At 39.2% G+C, this 18,417-nt stretch overlaps 1 protein-coding gene across 4 annotated transcripts in view; it reads right to left on the reverse strand.

Moving 5' to 3' along the window:
* KIF2A (kinesin family member 2A) overlaps window positions 1-18,417 on the reverse strand; it is a 95,848-nt gene that overhangs the window by 2,967 nt on the left and 74,464 nt on the right. For 2 of the 4 annotated variants that reach the window (XM_006134427.4, XM_006134428.4), the window contains exons 16-20: window positions 9,920-9,987; window positions 7,706-7,819; window positions 6,079-6,229; window positions 4,855-4,956; window positions 605-740 (exon numbers count right to left, since the gene is read on the reverse strand). In XM_006134427.4, coding sequence (XP_006134489.2) covers window positions 605-740; window positions 4,855-4,956; window positions 6,079-6,229; window positions 7,706-7,819; window positions 9,920-9,987 — 571 coding nt within the window. The remainder of the gene's footprint in view (window positions 1-604; window positions 741-4,854; window positions 4,957-6,078; window positions 6,230-7,705; window positions 7,820-9,919; window positions 9,988-18,417) is intronic. The other 2 variants (XM_006134429.4, XM_006134430.4) reach the window with 1 other exon arrangement.

Here is an 18,417-nt window from a genome sequence, read left to right on the forward strand (position 1 = left end):
TGCAGCTGCAAAATAAAGCAACAGTTGGGAGTTAACATGCAGACTACTTATTTCTCTCTGCCTTATTTTCCCTTTTCCTGCAATTACATGTAGGATGTTTCCTTTCCTCATTGTTTGGATGAACTAGGACTGAGAGAAAGATAGAGGAACAAGTTGAAGGACTGAACATAGGCTCCATGCTTCCAGGATATTGTGGGCAAAGTGAAACATTCTTCCTCTATCCTGGTACTGACAGACTATTTGCTTCCTTGGTCCTGTGTAATAAAACTTCTGCTCTCTGTACTGAATATAGGTTGTACGCCACAGGAAGAGAATAACAATGTTTAAATTAGAGCTCACTATCTACAGAAAAATATCTGCAAAATTTGCTATTTATGCTTTGAGCAACCAATGAAAAAAAAAATGTATGATTTCTCCACAGTGTCTCAACCTGGGGGACTGCACCCAAAAAGGAGTCACCCTTACTTCTCCACTGCTGATGATGGTGGCACTGCTTTCAGAGCTGGGTGACCAGAAGCCATATTTCACTTGTCCAGGATGCAATCTTCATAGCTGACAATTTGGTAGACCCCCTACACATAAATGGCCAAAAATATAGACTTACCTCGAAGTTCAGTCAGAATGTCAATTTTTTGTTCTAGGATTGCTTCAAGTTGTGTAGCATAAGAATCCACATCATAGTCTACTTCTTCTGTCATCTCTAAAAGAGCTTTTTCATCTTCCAACCATCGAATAGATTCCTAAAAAGACATGATACATGACAGCTGAATTCACTAGCCAAGAGACACATTTGAAGCTAAACAAATGAATTCACAAAATCCTTCATTTTTCCCAAAGCTAGGCATACCCTTTTACTGCACAAACCCTAACAAACCTTAACTTCATGAGTTGTAACAGGAATTTTCTTCAGAATCAGATAGAAGGACACCAGGCACAGAACTAGAATAATGATGCAAGTATTTGTTGACTGTCCACAGCTCCAAGGGACCATTCTTACACCCTCGGAAGGACGACACCCCCAAGCAAGCTTCAGAGAAGCGGCAAGTGCCATGAGAGAGTAACTAAACAGAATCTAACTAAACAGGATTCTGCTACATTAAGGAAGAATTCTAGGGGCTGGCTTTTCAACACTCTGGAATTGCAAAGCTGCCTTATAATAGCTGTGAACCTATGGGGGTTCACTGACTTAAACCAGTCTTCCCATTCTCCCAATGAGATCCTGCTGCAGCTAAGATAAGCAAGGACACTCCAGCTGGAAACATTTCAGTTTAAAAGAAAAAGCTGCTGACAAGGGATTCTGAAGGGTGGCTCCACAATATTGGAATTAATTCTTTTCCAGTCCTTTAGCCCAATCTTCAATAGCCCAAACCTTTCGGTCTATTTAGCACAGACTTTTAAGGAGGAAGGAACTACACAAGTGGTGCAATTTTAAAAAGTGCTACGTGATTTAGGAGACTGAAGTCCCATTTACAAAAATGGTTCATGCTCTTAGTCTGAAGTCCCAGTGGCTTTCAATGGGACTTGCACTGTATCCAGCTAGGACCATATTTCAAAATGGAACATTTCTGAAAATTTTCCTACAGTCTACTGTGTTGGACCCAAGGTGAAGTTCTCTCTATCCATTTTGTGTTGGTACAGTACATTTGTCAAAAGCCCTTACAGCACAGAACAGGTGCTTGTTTAATTTATTTGTACAAGTCAAAATAAGTGAATTTTTATATTTTTTCTAAACCTTGCTATTCAGTATCTTGACAGAATATATGTCACTGTACAACTGTTTTTAAAAAAACTATCTTTTAATGGCCATGAGGATTATTCTAACCACTCACTCTGCAATGGAATAAATAAGGAATTTCAAGTACTCGTTTCTCCCAAAAGATTACTACACTGAGCATTATTCAATTAATAGTTGGCAACATTCTTTAAACAAAAGACAAAGATCAATATTTTAGGAGGATTTTCATAGTAAGAAAAATCAGGGCTAGCGTGTTACAATGGATATTCACAAAACAAAATAGTCAACATTACAAAACCCAACAGTTAAAAAAACCCTCCAAAACCATCTATTCATCAGGAAAGTGTCTGGATCCAGGGCTTTGGAGCAGAGCCCGGAGCAGTAGAGCTGCAGGTTTTTACCCGGAGCTGGAGTGGAGCCAGAGCACAGAAAATCTTGACTGCTCCTCTGCTCCAGGTTTCTTCCCCCCCCCCCCCCCCTTCATTTTCAATCCAAAATGAATGATATTTTAGCAAGGAAGTCCTAAAGGTGCCAAAAAGTTTCAGATTGTATAACAATTGATATTAACATCTACTTTACCACTTTACGTATTATGTCACAGTTATTCTCACTTCGGCCGAAATCGAGATTTAATGTATAGATACAAAATTACAAAGATTTTTGGAGGTATGTTTTAGTAAAAAATCAGATAAATATCAGACATCCGGCAATATACTGCAGACTGCTCCCACCCTTGTGCCAAGGTTAGGTGAGTATGTACTCACGTAGATAAGTTAGATAGTTAGATTAGCATGTGTAATTTTCAACCTTGTAACGTGTAGTCTCGTTACTTCCCAACAATTAATGTTGTGGAACAGCAATAGCACGTACTAAGGCTACAGCACATACCAAATTTCATTGACATATCTATATTCAAGTGTTTTTGAGATATTATTTGAAATATTTTCCAAGTTTTTAAGTATTTTTACCACAAAATTTCATAAGAAAAACTAACTTGCAATTTATAAATAAAAATTTATATTAATTATGTATATTAAAAATACTTTTTACTTCATTAAAACTGCAAGAAACATGTTAAAATATTAAAATATACTTTAATAATAATTTTGTGTAAAAAGAAAATGCGATCATTTTTGTCCAGACAACCCAAAATAAATTCGAAGTACCTTAAAGATATCACAAGCAGGTACATTATAAAAAAATGTAATGTGATTCATAATTGTAATGAACCATTAATTGAGAGAAATTTTCAGGAAGACTGAGGTGATGGAGTCTATTGGTAGGCTAAAAGTTAAGTCTGTTTGAGGCAATTCACAGCTACCAACACCGCCTTCAGGCTGCCTGTAGAATTGCTTCGAGCATGCCAACAACTCAAAAGCTAGTGTAGAGCAACTGTTTTCAGCTTTAAAGTTAATTTTAAATGATCTGCGGCAGGCTATGAAAGACGACTTGATTGCTGCAATAATTTTTTACAGATTGAATTATGAATGATTCTAGTTTGTATAATTGTGGATGACATTTAAATTGTTTTAGAATTCTGAATAAAAATGATGTTTTTTCAAAATTACAGTATGCACTTTTTTATTTAGTTACAAATTAATTTGAGTCGGAGCATGGAGCTGAGTCGGAGCGGAGCTGGAGCAGTCACTATTGGTGCTGGAGCGGAGCAATTCAAAAATCTGATTGCTCCAAATCCCTGTCTGGATCAGCACAAACTAGGAAAGAATGTAAATGTATGCAATTTCTGCAGCTAAGCAATGCAACTTATACAGATCAACCCTGTAATAGTTAAAGATTGCCCACAAAATGCAGTACCCATCTTGTCTACTGAAATAACTGAAGGTGGGAATCCTTAGCAAAGACGACAGATGGTCAACATTTGGCTCAGCATAAACATCAGGACCAGATCTTTAGGAGCAGGTAGGTCAGGTACCTAGTTTGCCAGAACGCTTTTCTTTACCTGATCTAGAGGCCTTGAAACAAAATTTCAGCTTATTATTACAGCTCATTATTTGTATTACAGTGATGTCTTGGAGCCTTAGTCAGAAGCAGGACCACATGTACTTGATGATATTCTTCTAAATTTAGAGGTTTGTGGTGAAAGAATCAACCTACCTTGCTCCCATACAAAATAACTAGTCATGCAACTAAAGACAGGTCTCTCTGATGAAACTCACCTCTCGATGAGATGTGGATGCTAGTGACGGCATCATTGTCTATTATAAGCCTTAGTTTGTACATACAGTCTTTTAATTACTCAGTCAAATTTCAACCTCAGATTGTGTGGCTATTGCCAAATAAGCATCATTTCACAACACACAGCCACCAACACTAGACGGAATGGCCAAAAAGGAGCCAAAGCAGAAAAATTAAGTAGTAAAAGAACATTAACTGCTCTATGGTACTGTGACTTCTTTAAGACAGTTACTGACAAGAAAACAACAGACTGGGTTTCACAGACAATAAAGGGCATGTCTACACTAAGAAATTATTTTGAAGCAGAATTTTGAAAAATAGCATGTCCACACTACTGATAAGCCTCAAAATTAGTCTGAAGAAATCTCTGTTAATGTGGACACGCTACCTCTCAACCTAGAGCCCCAGGAAGCACTGGGAAGTAATTAGTTTGAATTACTCTAGAAAGAGGTTATTTTATGTCAAAACAGCAGCACTGGAGCATCCACACTACCACTATTTTGAAAAAACTTTCAAAATTAGTGTTATTCTTTGTGGAAAGCAAGTGTTATTATTTCAAAATAAACAGCCCATTATTTCAAAACAACAGGCTTGGTAGTGTGGGTGTACCCCATGTTATTTTGAAATAAGGAGAGTCATTTTGGAGATAACTCCCTATTGTAAACCAGGGCTAAAGCAGTATGCGTCTCCTTTGCCACTGTGATAAAGAGTTGGTGATTGGGAGATATGGTGAAATATATACAATTCTGGCTCCCTATCTTGCCATAATGGCCTTGCCTGTAAAAATTGTGTTTAGAAATCTGTGAAGGTTTGAATGCACTAGTTTACCACATGATATTACCAAGAGTTTGAACTTTTCTCTGGCTAACGTAATCACTTGATTGGTAAAAAAAAAAAATACAATGTAGTGCTCAATATTTTACCTGGAAGACAACCCTGTGGTCTTCTACTACTTGCTCTTCCATTTCAACCATCTGTGACACAGCTTCATGGAAAGTAAACAACTGTGGAGAAACTTCTTCCTCCTTGAAAAAATAATGAAGTTTATTATTCTGTGATGAATTTTGCTTTATAACTAACAAATTAAATAGCTGTTTTATCCTATCCCAAGATGAGAGAGAGAGAGAAATGTACACAAAACTATACTGATGAAAGAGGGACTCAGGAGTGTACAATTTGCAACTTCAGCACCTGGCTAGATAGTATCAGAAATTAGGGGAAGTGATGAGAAAAAGTAGCAAAACCAAATTAATTTTAATTTATTTTTCATCTTTTTATGGCATAATTTTCCAACAAGTTCTACCAAGTAACAAAAAAAAAAAATCAAGAAGGAAACATGGAATGAAAACCCCAAAAATTATTAAGTCCTCTCTTTTTACATATCTACTAGTGATGAGGAAGTAAATGTTAATTAGAGCCACAGATACTAGAGACATTGTCAACACTAGGAAGGACAAGGAAAGTAACATAGGGTCTCAAGAAAGCTCTAGTTAGATGACCAAGAATTTCTCTTCTCAGTGTATCCATATGCATAATTTGCATAAACAGTGTTTACTTCAATTGTGCTATTAAACAGGCAGAACCAAAACTGTCACTAAAGACTACCTTTTAATCCACTTCTACTATGCTCTCGTCTAGAGGAGGTGCCAGTATCAAGAGAGTCATGCCAGCACAATTGGAATGGCCAAGGACAAACTCAATGCTAAGGAGCAATGCAAAGAAGCAATGCAGAGATGACTTGCTGAGAGCAAAGGATGCAGTGCTGATTTATTATGTGAAGTGCAGGAGAGCTACCCTGGAAACTCTCACCTATTTGTCTCTGCCTAAGGCGAAGGAGGCCCAGCTAGGGTGTGCTACCTTTGTTATAAAGACAGACTCTTGAAAAGGAGACCAGACTACTGGCCTGCTGGGAAAAGCAATTGAACCAATGTGAAGCTAAATTAGGGCTTGTCTACATCTGAAGTTTACCAAAGGAGATACTGTGGAATAGGACCATCCACATGGTGTCTTACACTGCAAAGTAAGAAGCAACCCCTCCCTCCAAAAAAATATTTTTTTAGCAGTAATAGTAACTTTACATGACAATTTGAATTCAAAGACAATGCTATATATATGTGCTTGCACCTAAAATGATGAAAGCCACTCACATTTTGTTCACAAAGAAGTTTAAGATCATCTCTCTGAGGTGAGCTCCCTACACCCCACTGTGTCTCTAAATCATCAATTTGATTTGGAGCATGGTGTATAATTGGACGGATATCTCCTGCAGCACTAGGATCAACCGTCAGTTCCTTCACTCTATAATCAAAAAATATTTTATTTTACAATTAATGATACTTTCTGTAAAATAGCAAAAATAAATTAAAGCCTTGTGCATTCAGATGCAATTTAATTCATTTAATAAAGGTGATGTCAACTTCATAATTGTATCTGATTTTAAAGTCCCAGAAAGAACCATTGTGATCATCCAATCTGCCCTTCTGTATAAACACAGGATACAATTTCACCACTGCCAATAACTTGTGGTTGAGCTAGGACATATCTGTTAGAAAAAAAAATCCAGTTTTCATTTAAAGATGATGAATGCCAAGAATCTGTAACAAACAGGTGCAAGAGGCAGGGATGCAAATCTAACCATAAACCTTTCAGAGCTGTCTAACTCAGTGTTTCTCAACCAGTGGTACAAGTACACTTAGAGCTACTCGAGAAAAGTCTGGGGGGTACACCAACACAACTGAAATTTGGAGAAAACTGAATTTTTGTTTTAAGTTTTACAGCGCTTTATTATTTTTGTACTTTTTACAAATATTTCATCCCCCACCCAGCTACAATTAAGTTGTTTAAACAAATGTGTTGCAATGGTAGAAAAAAATTATGTGTCTGAAAACTGTAGGTTCTGGGGGTACTTATTTTTTTAAAGGGGTACTTTATAAAAAGAGACTGAGAAACACTGGTCTACCATGTCAATACTTGTAATTATTAATTTAAAACTAGATTTACAGATTTTACACCAAAATCTAGCCAGTATTTCTCTATCTTTGTGCGTATCTTTTAGTTAATAAATGATTCAGCACTTTTTGACTTTAAAGAACAAATCAGTGCCACTAAACAACCAACCTACTGTCCACAAAGAATGGACAGATCATTAATGAAAGCCAATTAGATCTTTGCGATTCTTAGAAATGTGGACCATAGCAAAATCAAAACAGTGTACAAAAGTGCAGCTAGCATTCTTTTAAGCAAGGCTGTCCATTTTTTTCAAACGTTTATGAATTAAGTTTATCCAAATTTGCAAGTTCCCCAAAAAGGTTAGACAATTATCCATTAGTAATAACTATCTTTAACAACTCGTTAATGTGAAGTAAAATGAACATCAAAAACCCACATGTCTATATGTAGCATTCACTGCACTAATAAAAAAATAAAAATAAAAGCAAATGTAATACCGTCTTATCAGGTAATAAAACTCAAAGACTTAATTACAATTTCTCAGATTTATGAGAACCCATCCACTGAATCTACAAAGGTGACATCACCATTTTTAAATGTATGAAGGGAAAAGCAAGCCTGAGTGTGAAATACTCAAATGTTTAAGAAAGAAAAATGAACAAAAAATTAGAAAGATGAGTGCATACCATGCAGTACCATCACCTGGCAAACAGGATGAAAACAAAGTACACAATGACTCAAGGCAAGGGAATAAATGAAGGTCTGGGTCTGTAAAATTATATAGCTAAACAGACAAAATAAAAATAAAGATTCCATGAATTAGACCTGGTGATCGAAGGAGAAAAGTCGTCATACTCATAGGAAGGAGAGAGATCAGAGCGACTGCCACTACTCTGTGAGAAGGGAATGTCCGAAGGACTAATTCCAAATTCCTTTACTCTGCAGCAGCAAGATATAGCAGCAAATTAAAAGAAAGTGTTCTTGTAAAGACATTAAAAATGACAACTTTTCATTTAGCATTGTCCTTTATAATTTTGAAAAGAATGAAACAAATGAAGCAGTTTGTTTTTAAGATAAAATATGATTAGAGACACTGGTGAGATATTTAGGCCTCCCTCAATTTTGAGTTTCAAGCATATTTGAGAAAACTGAACTGCCCAAATTCTGTTAATTTACTGCAGTGTAAATATGTAATAAATCCAGAGTCTTCAGTGCAGTTATTCTGGGCATACACTGGTATAATGCACAGAAATTACACCAAATTTGATATTTCATGGAATTGCGCCTTTGAAAATATCAAAGTGACTACAGTTACTTCAAACGACATACTACACTGTTTCATAATTATTGTTAAACTGCGCACACATTGCCATTTAACGTGTGTAGAGTTTATATAACATTCACAGAAGTCACTTCTTTATAAATTCATATGAAAATGACACATTGCTAAAAGAATGAGAACTAAGGCAAATGTAAGATTTAAATGTATGGACAAAGTCTACAAAAGTTAGCTATGCATTAGATTTTGGCATACAAAGACAAATATAATTAATATTTCTGCCCAGTATACCGGTCTCTCTGAAACAAACCAGGATTTCTAAGAAACTTGTTACAGACATGTTAAATATGCATACAGACTTGCAATGCATTATTTGTACATAACATAATAGCATCACAAGCACAGGAACAGTTTTACATGCTTGAAATAGGAAACAAATAAACTGCCTCCCTCAAGTATGAAAAAGTAAAGATCTTCAAAGATCTCATATGTTTACTGCTGAGCAATTATTTCACAGTGCTTGCTCCAACAGTGTACTCAAATATACAGTAACTTTAAAACATTTCTTAGATCTATAAAGAATTTCTCTGGCAACCTCTGGAAAACATTATGCAGTATAGAAGTCCCTGAACCGATTTCTCATCATAAACCCAATTCTTCCTCAAAGGAGGAATACAAAATAAGACAAATTTTACATCACAATTCTTGATAGTTAAGAATTATCTATGCATTTACAAATCAAGTTTCCAATTTTAAAAAACTTAAAGGTATAGGTGCCAAAAATTCCTGCTTCTATACCTGTGTCAAAAAATTGACATGAGGAAATTAAAACAAGCCATACTAAAACCAAAAACATGTAGAAAGCATTCTTGTTTCTTTAAGGGAAGAAAATTTAAAAAACAGAAATAATGGAGAAAAGAAAGAATCTAGAAGGACTGGTCTACACTTAAAAGTTTGAGTGGTATTGGTGATGTGTGTGATTTTTTGCTGATATAGGGCTCATTTACACCTGCAATATGTTGATACACAGGGCAATAAAAGACACACGCAGTGGAGAGTCAGTGGGGAAAGGCTCCAACAGCTGGAAGCTGCAGATCTTCAGTGGAGACTGAACCTAACCTCTTACTCCAAGAGATGACACCTCCGGAACAAGATTGATGCATATTGATCAGTGTGATGGTGTTTACACACTGTTATAGTCCTGTCTACCAATGAACACTAGCATTCAGTTTCCAGGACAGGTTGCACCTCTAAAATCTGTGATTCTCTGGTCCAGCAACATCCATGGTCCAACATGACCATAGGTGTTCCAGGCTCAGAGTCCTGGTGCTGTGGGGGGTGGCGGGTGGGGGAAGGGTTTGAGGGCCTGCTCATCTGGGCTTCAGGGTAAGCCAGGAAGCCTGTGGGAAAAGGCGGGGGGGGGGGGGGAGGAGGACAGGGGAGAGAAAAGGACAGCAGCAGGGGACCTGAAATGACCTCTCTGGTCTGAAAAAAATCCCTCATCTGGGACCAATCACTTCCTGAGGGTGCCAGACCAGAGAGGTCCTACCTTTACTTTTAACTTATCATCTTTTGCAAGCATGAAATTAACTTCAAATAAAATAAATGCTTGGATCAATCTGTATTTTAGAAAGAAATGCAAATATACTAAAAACTATTAGAAAGTTCTAAAAATAATTGTGTCAAATAATAACAGAACATCTCAGTTCAAAGATAGAAAACAATAGCTAAATTAGCTATAAATAAAATATTTCACATACCTATTTGCATATCTCAATGTATTTAAAGTGTTTTCACAGGATGCCATCCCTGGAGAGATAGTAGCAATCTGGGGAAAATAAACCACAAGTCAACAAACTTTGTGTAAAAAGAGCTAACGCTGCAAAACCCAATAAATTTACCTTGCACTTCAGATTTTATATGGATTAAAAGATTTTGAGGCCAAAAGGAACCATAATAATAATTAAATCTGACATCCTGCATAACGCAAGCCAAAGAAATGCCTCAATTTCTGCATTGAGCCCATAATTTCTGACTGAGCTAGAGCACATCTTTTAAAGCAATACTCAATCTTGATTTCAAGACTTTAAAGTGATGGAGAATCTACTACAATCCCAGTGTCAATTATTCATTTTCACTGCTAAAAATTCCCATGTTATTTTAGTCTGATTTTGTCTATTTTTAGCTTCTCACCATCAGATCCAATTATACCTTTCTCTGCTAGATGAAGGAGCTGTCTACTACCTGAGATCTCTCCCTGTACATATGTGTAGACCAATCAAGTCACTTTTTAACTTTCTTTGTATAAACCAAATTGAATGACCATCTATCATCTCTCCTTATAAGGTATATTTTCCAAACCTTAAATGGTCACACTACTAGCCAGGTTGAGGCTCTGATAGGGCCGAGAGGAGGGGAGACACCTTCAGTGGGTGTGAGGGGTATGAGATGTCAATTCAGAGCAGCTAGGGCAGTGCTCCAAGTGTTCCCTCCACTTCCCCCTTCTGCTTGCCTTTAAAATTTGTATTGGGGAATACTTCTTTTTCTTCCTTCCCTTCCTCTCACTCCTATTCTTCATGGTACAGGGCATGGGAAGAGAGTATCACATTCTGAATCCAGTGCTGACCACCCACCATTGCTGCCATATTGTAGTGAAGTGGTGGTAATAGGGCTTAGTGACCAGCTTAGTTTGCTACCCTGACAAACAGCCTTTTGGGGCCCCCTGTTTGGTTCCCTAAATTAGTACGAAGGATCTCTTTTGATCCCAGGGGCTAAACTGAACACCAGTTTGGGGATCTGGAAGAGATTTTCCCCATATGACAAACTGGCAGTCATATGGGTTTTCACCTCCTGTCTGCTCTGAAAACTACTGTTAAGGATACCAGATATGCTAATAGCAAATGTAACAACTGAAGGTACTGTATGTCACTATTTATATAAACATCCTATATAAACCACTAATATTTATTAAACCTATGGTGCTTCTCTAATGTGGCACAGAACCTTATACAATGTGTGGGGTCTAATCCAAAAGCCCACTGACATCAGTCTTTCTGCAGCCTTTAATAAATGATGAATCAGACTGTGGGAAAAGGGAAAACTACAACGAGCTTCATTTTTAGGAAACTGACAAAACAGTATTAATACACTCCATTACATTTCCACTAAGTCAATATGATTGACCTTCTTTCATTATGCCAGCACCAGAGCCATGCAATGCATAAAGCAACTTTAAAAAAAAAAATCACAAAGTAGCACGACCACAGTGTTTGAGCTGCTCCCATTAACTGTCTGATTCTCTTTTCATTGAGAATCCTTTCCTATGCTCACACTTCCAGCATTCACAAATATAACATTTGGTTTTAGGTGAGAATCTGAGAAAGAGATGGTTGTGACTTCCACTCATAACCCATATCATCCTAGCATTCTACTTTTCCTCTCACTAAAGAACTCTAGCCAACAGATACAATAAAACCTAAATGTTACATGGATAGGTTCTCTCATACACTGGCTACTCCTGGATTAATTCTGTGCCCCTGTGCATGTGCAGAATTCACATCGCCTGCAAATTTCTGTCTCCACTGAAAATACATTCTGCTGGAGAGGCACTGAAGTTAAGCATCTTGCTCACCAGGGACTGCTGTGGCACCAAAACAGAGGGCAGACGCTCACTAGCAATAGCAGTCAACAGTGAATAGGGAGGAGGAGAGGCTGTGTTCCTCACAGCATACTGTCTATAGAGCTAGTTGAGGAGGCACAGGATTAGAGACAGCAGTGGTGGGGGAGGGGAAGAGGGCAGGCAGAAGCCAGTGCGTGCAAGGAGCCGGGTTTTAAGCCAGCATATACCAGCTCCTGCGGAGCTGCATGGCCTTTCCGCACTACTGTCTCTGTATCAGAGGCAGCAGCATGGGGGAGGAGGGAGAGGCTCCCTACAAGCACAGCTCCCACCTGCCTCTCCTCCTCCACATGCTGCTGCTTCTGTATTTGATGCAACAGTGCCGGGGGAGGGAAGGAAGGAAAAAAGCCAGCTCCCCACATGTACTGGCTCCTGCGGAGCTGCTGCTCCACCCCCAGCATGTAAACATTGAAAAATTACATGTTTAGCAAAAAACATTTTAACATCCCTAGTCCACATGGTGAAGAGGATGTGAGGACACCTAGAAATGGGGGCAGATACACCTAACTAAATGGGAGAAGCTAGGGGTCAGAGAGTCTGCATGGGAGGTGGGGCTCTCCTATTCCTTAATAATCTCCCCTCCCAAGAAAAGAAAATTTATTCCATACTTCTCACACTCATACCCAACAACCCTTGAAGTTCACTCCCAGGCTCCTTTTCCAGCAATTGCATACCATTCCCTCAGCTCTTTCATTACTCCTGACTCCCCCGAGCTTCTGCATTGTTTCTGAAAAGTGCTGTAAATAGGGTTCTGTATTGTAGTTTAATGAATTATTACCCAAAGTTTTTTATTAATATGCCTACTTAAAATATATTTGTCAAAAAGCCACATTTCCTCAATCTCTTCTGTTATCTGTGTTGCTACAGTCATACTTGTTGACAGGTATTTTGAAATAAATGACCAAATTAACTAAAATTTGCATAATTATATCATGTTATTTTGGCAAATAATATTTACAATTTTGTGCACAGAATTTTTTTGAGTGAGATGGAGGGGCATAGAATTCGCCCAGAAGTAATTGACGAAGTATAAAGTGAAGAGTTACTGTCAACACTTTGATTTAAAGTAGGCCTGATCCCCATCACATAGAGGGATTTTACTTGGCTGTCTCAGACATCACAGAATTTGCTTTTAAAAGCAAAGCAACAAAAAGGAAGTAGAAAGCCCACTCTACTGAATCCTGGTGTAAATTATCAGATTTCTTTTCCCCTCTTTCAGATTTGATAAGCAGCAGCAGAAGAAACAGTTACCTACTATAACTAGTTCTTCAACATGAGATGCACACTTGGGCGTGTGCGCACCCAGGACAAAAGCAGAGAATTTAACCTAGCAGGACCTGAAGAAGGGGGCATTCATGCCTCATGACCATAGCATCTCTCCTGACTATCAGGTGTCTCCCAGGCCCCTCTCAGCTCCTCTATACCGAATGGAGGGTTGTGGAATGAACATCTGCATCACAACTGTAGTTTTTTTGAGATAAGTAACTAATTCTTCTTTGAGTATAGAGCCGTGTATTCCACTTAGGTGACTCTCAAAATGTATCCTCTGGGAATGGGGATCAGTGGCTATTTAAACAAGGACTGCAAGACAGCCTTCCCAAAGTTTGCATCTGCTCTGGATGCTGCTGTAGTGGCATAATGTTTTGTAAACAAATGCATCAATGACCACCCTGCAAAGGTTAAATACTGAGATATTTAAGAATGCTATGGGCTTGCACTTGTATGCAATCTTAACTTCCTGCATCATCCATTTAGACATGTATGTGAGGAGACTACCTGTCCCTTCACAGAGTCTGCATATAACATAAAACAAAAGAGGCAAAGCCAAGCCCAAAAGGATTTAGTCCTATGCAAATAAAAGGCCAGAGGACATCTGGCATGTGAAGGTATTGCTCCTCCAGCAATGAATATGGCTGCAGGGGTGGAGAGAGAGGCAGTTATAGAGTTTGGCTTAAATGAAACTGACAGACCACTTTATACACAAATTTCAGATGCAGTCACATCATCACTTTGTTTTTGGAGAAGTCCACATAAGGTGGGTTGGTCATCACAGCCTGCAATTCTCATACTTGCCACAAAGAAAGCAGGGGTTTTTTTTACATAAAGAGGAAAGGGGCAGGATACCAAAGGTTGAATAGAGATCCTACGAGAGCTGCTAAGGCCATATTAAGGTCCAACGAGGGAACTAATTCCTCTACTCCTAGATGGAGATGAATTCCTTTAAAATCTCTCACCACTATGGCATTTGAAAACACCAATCTTATGTGAATGGACAGGTGAAAAGCTAAGATCACCACTAAATATACTTAGATCATTGAGGGAGTAAGTCTCAACAATTGAAAATACAGCAAACAGTCCAGGACATCTTCAATAATAGACAAAGTTGGCTGAATTCTGCAGGCTGGAGACCTCACTGAAAGACACTTCCACACTATCAAACAGGTCATCCTGGTAAAGAGTTTTCTACTAAGTAGAACCTTGAAACATCATTCTTCCTGCTTATTCAATCACAGAAAAGCCAAGCTGCGAGATGCAGAGAACTGAGCACAAGATGCAAAGTGCAACTGTGATTCTGCATGAGCAGGTTGGGATGGAGAAGAAGAGATATAAGAGGCTAAATCAACCACACAAGAGAGCTGAAAAGCCAGCACTGCCTTTGCCATATTTAGACAATGATGATGAACTTGGCCCAATCAGTGTTCAGTTTGAGGATGACCTGTTGAATGACTGGGAGCACAGAAAAAAGCATACAGAAGAGCCAACTGCCTCCTGAGGTAGAAGGCTTCAGTTAGGAAGCCTGGAGAAATGGCATTTCCTGTTGTTCCTTGTTGCAAACAGGTCTGTTAGAATGCCCCAAACTGCAAACATGACTCTCAGAATGTTAGGCTTCAGAGACTATATCTGTGGCTCAGGGAAAAATTCTTACTGAGATGCTCCATGAGAAGATTCTTGATGCTTGATAAGCTATCAGAGTGATAACTGTTATAGACACAAATCTGCCACAACTTGATCACCTCTTGGCACAGCACCTCCTGGAGCCGGCTTTCCCTTATCTGTTCACATAATACATTGCAGTGATGCTGTATGTAGGTAAGTGATGTTATCTAGAAAAGTGATCTCGGGCACTACAGATGGCCCCGATTTCCAGGACATTCATATGAAGAGGAGCTTTCTGCGCTGACCAACAGCCCTGAACATTCTGCCACCGCCGTACCATCCTTACCCTATCAGAAACACTAGCAACAACAACCCTGACTGGTAGAAGCTGGTCTAAAAGAATGCCTTGGTATACATTCATTCCCCTGAACCATCCATCATTGCAAACAATCCAGGATCAATGGAAGTGGACCAACTCGCCCAGGGGATGCAGGGGTCGGCACTTAGCAGTCCTGAGCAACATCTGCAGAGGGCAAAGGCACAACCACCTGTGGACATGCAGCCTAAGAGATTCAGGCACATGTAAAGTGTCATGGAAGGTTGAGACTGCAGACTAAGATAAAGATGACAAATTGTCTGGAAACAATCAGCAGGAGTATTCTCAAACTCAAGCCTATTAGAGCGCCAGTTCATTCAATTTTCTGAGAAGGGACCAATGTTTGCTTTCCTCTGTTGAGGATAAGACTCAGATAGTTGAGTAAGTGCAGAGTTATCCATAAAATAAGAAGGGTAAGACATTGGAAGCAAGCAGACACCAAGCCAGGGGCCCCCATTCTGACAGCCAAACCTTGTGTCAGTAGCACTCCACCATGAACAGTCCCCAATGTGGGAGAAGTAATGAAGAGCAAGAGAAGAAAAATCCAGAAAATCCTCTACTGTACACATTCCATTCTTAAAAGACATCAATAATATTGCATACAGCAAAACTTTCTAATCTTAATTGCACTCATTACAATCAATCTTCAGATGTTATGTGACAAAGGATTAGATCAACTGCAATATACAAATATAACTGTGAAAGTTTCCACTAGATAGGAAGGGCAAGTGAAGACCAATTTCTGTTGAGGAAAGACAAGCTACCCACACTTACGCTCAGCTGTCTTTGTAATATCTTGGTACCACCACTACAAAAAAAGTCCCCACTAGTACTTTCTCGGTAAAAGTTAGCAGATTTCTTAAAAACATTAGCCACATTTCCTCACTCCACTAGGTTGCAGTTTGGAGCCTTTGTTTTTGAGCTACACTTCTTCACTCTCCTCTTGGGCAGAGGTGTGTTTTTTTCCTACCAATCATTTTGGAATGGCTAAATTTGGAGAATAAATACTTTCTATAGTTCCTTTAGAAAAATAAACTTGAAATAATTACCAAAAGCCACATATTTCTCAATTCACATACCACAAATGAACAATATATACAGGCACAGGAGAGACGAGACAAAGACATTCAATTACAAAGTAACATGCATAGTACATAGACCAGTGGTGTGCAACCTGCAGCCCATTGGAGTTCTACATGCAATCCGCCCTACCCCTCCCCTCGCCCTGCATCTCTTGTGTATTGGGGGCCTTGCACTTAACCTACTCCCTTACCTCCTTCCCAGAGCCTGAACGTGGCAAATCAACAGATTCGCAATGCTCAAGCTTTGGAAAGGAGGAAGACAAGCAGGGACAGGGGACAAATAAGTCGATTCAGAATGGTCCAGAAATGTTGGGAAGGAAGGGGAAAGAGAAGGGATGGTTCATGCTTGGGGGAGGAGGCAGGGAAGAGACTGGGGAGGAGGGGGAGTAAAGGAAGGGGTGGAGTGGAGGAGGGGCCTGCAGCAGATTGGGGGTGGAGGGGTTAAACATCCCCTTACAAAATGAGAAGTGACACACATTTAAAGCAAGTGCACATGTGAGGTGCGTGCTGATTGCACCCAGCATTGTGACCCACCAAGATGGAAGGCTATTCATGCAGCGCACTCACTAGCCTTAGTTGCTCATCACTGACAGACAAAACCAACAGGTTATCTGAGTAACACAATGTCAAAGAAAATGATTTGTAAATACTTATAATGTATTCAAGTCTCAAGAGGAATGATTCACTATTGTTGCATTGTTTTAGCAAACAGTAATTTGACACTAATTACCAGCTATATACGGACAACCAAATTTGCACATTGATTTGGAAGCAGGATGACATTATGGAGAAAGTCATTATGGAGATCATAATTGGGAAAGACCTTTTTGTTCCTTAAGGTTTTATGTTCCTAAATTGTTACCCTTAGCTTATATTTCTCAAACTTGGTCTTACTCAGAACAGGACTGAAAACCAAAATCTAATTTAATCTGTTCAGTCTTTTCTGGGCTATTCAAGTGTGAAAAGAATGGTTACATAACCTTATAGTAACACCACATGGTCTGGTAGCACTTTATAGACTAACAAAACATGTTCAGCCCATGAAAGCTCATGATACCATCTACATGTTTTGTTAGTCTATAAAGTGCTACCAGACCATGTGTTGTTTTTTTCCTGTAACAGACTAACTCGGCTACCCCCTGAAGCTTATAGTGGTTCATTGAGATGTTTCCCATGCGGATCCTCCTCTAGGGGCTCAGATGCCCCATGAGTGCAAAATCAGAATCTTGTGAAAACCAGTGAGTGTTGGGCCCTATCCATACTGCACTTGTCCTTGAGCCTCCCGCCCCCCTGAATATGAAACACCCTCAGCAATCCCTGAGATCCCCCACTACTCCAGAATCCCAGATTAGAAAAACTGTGTGAAAGCAGAAATGGGTGGCACATTATGGGATCCACACCAAAAAAATCTCAAGAAGCACAGCTACTATAAAAGAAGCATTTTTTTCTTTGACTATGTGTGCGGGTGGATCCCAGTCTAGGTGGGATTGAAGAGTTCTGTCACTTAACTGAACAACTGTGACACTGCTCTACCAAATTTGATATCTGATTTTGAAACCAGCATTTAATGAAATTAAGAGGATTAATTCTATATAGTAATCTTGCATATTTCAGTGACAGAAATATGCCCTGCCCCACTGCCCTAATGGTCCCCTCCCCAACCCTGACCCTGGAGCAGGCAGCCCCAATGCAGCACACCAGGCGGCCCAGCTGCAGGCAGTTTGTCTCCCAGCCCTGCTAGCAGTTCCCTACCAGTCTGCAGGGTCCCAACTGCCAGCCCTCCACCAGACTCCTTGTCCTGGAACATCCATGGTCCTACAGGACCACAGATGTTTCTGGACCAGAGTGTCCCGGTTTACAGAGGTGCAACCTGTATTCAAAGAAAATCATATAAGTGTCATACAGTCATATAACAATAGATATGAACTGCATAATCCACTTTGACATTCCCATGATCAGAAATGGCAAAAAAGAAAGGTGAGGGAACGACTGCTTAGCAGGTTTGTCCTGTCAAGGGAGGAATGGATAAATTAAGTCAAATGAAAGTCTAAGAACTTTAGAAATAAACTTGGAATGAAGTTTTTATGCCATCATATATCGGCGAATGTATGTGTAAGGAGGTTTAGCCATGAGAACTTTGAGTTCAGTGATTAAAATGACCACCTCGAGTACAAAAGTAAAAATCATTCACAAAGACGCTCAAAGGGGAGCGCCTTCAGGTTTGTAAAGATAATTCTGAGATTTCTA

Source organism: Pelodiscus sinensis, chromosome 6 (assembly GCF_049634645.1).
Source record: "Pelodiscus sinensis isolate JC-2024 chromosome 6, ASM4963464v1, whole genome shotgun sequence".
Lineage (NCBI taxonomy): Eukaryota > Metazoa > Chordata > Testudines > Trionychidae > Pelodiscus > Pelodiscus sinensis.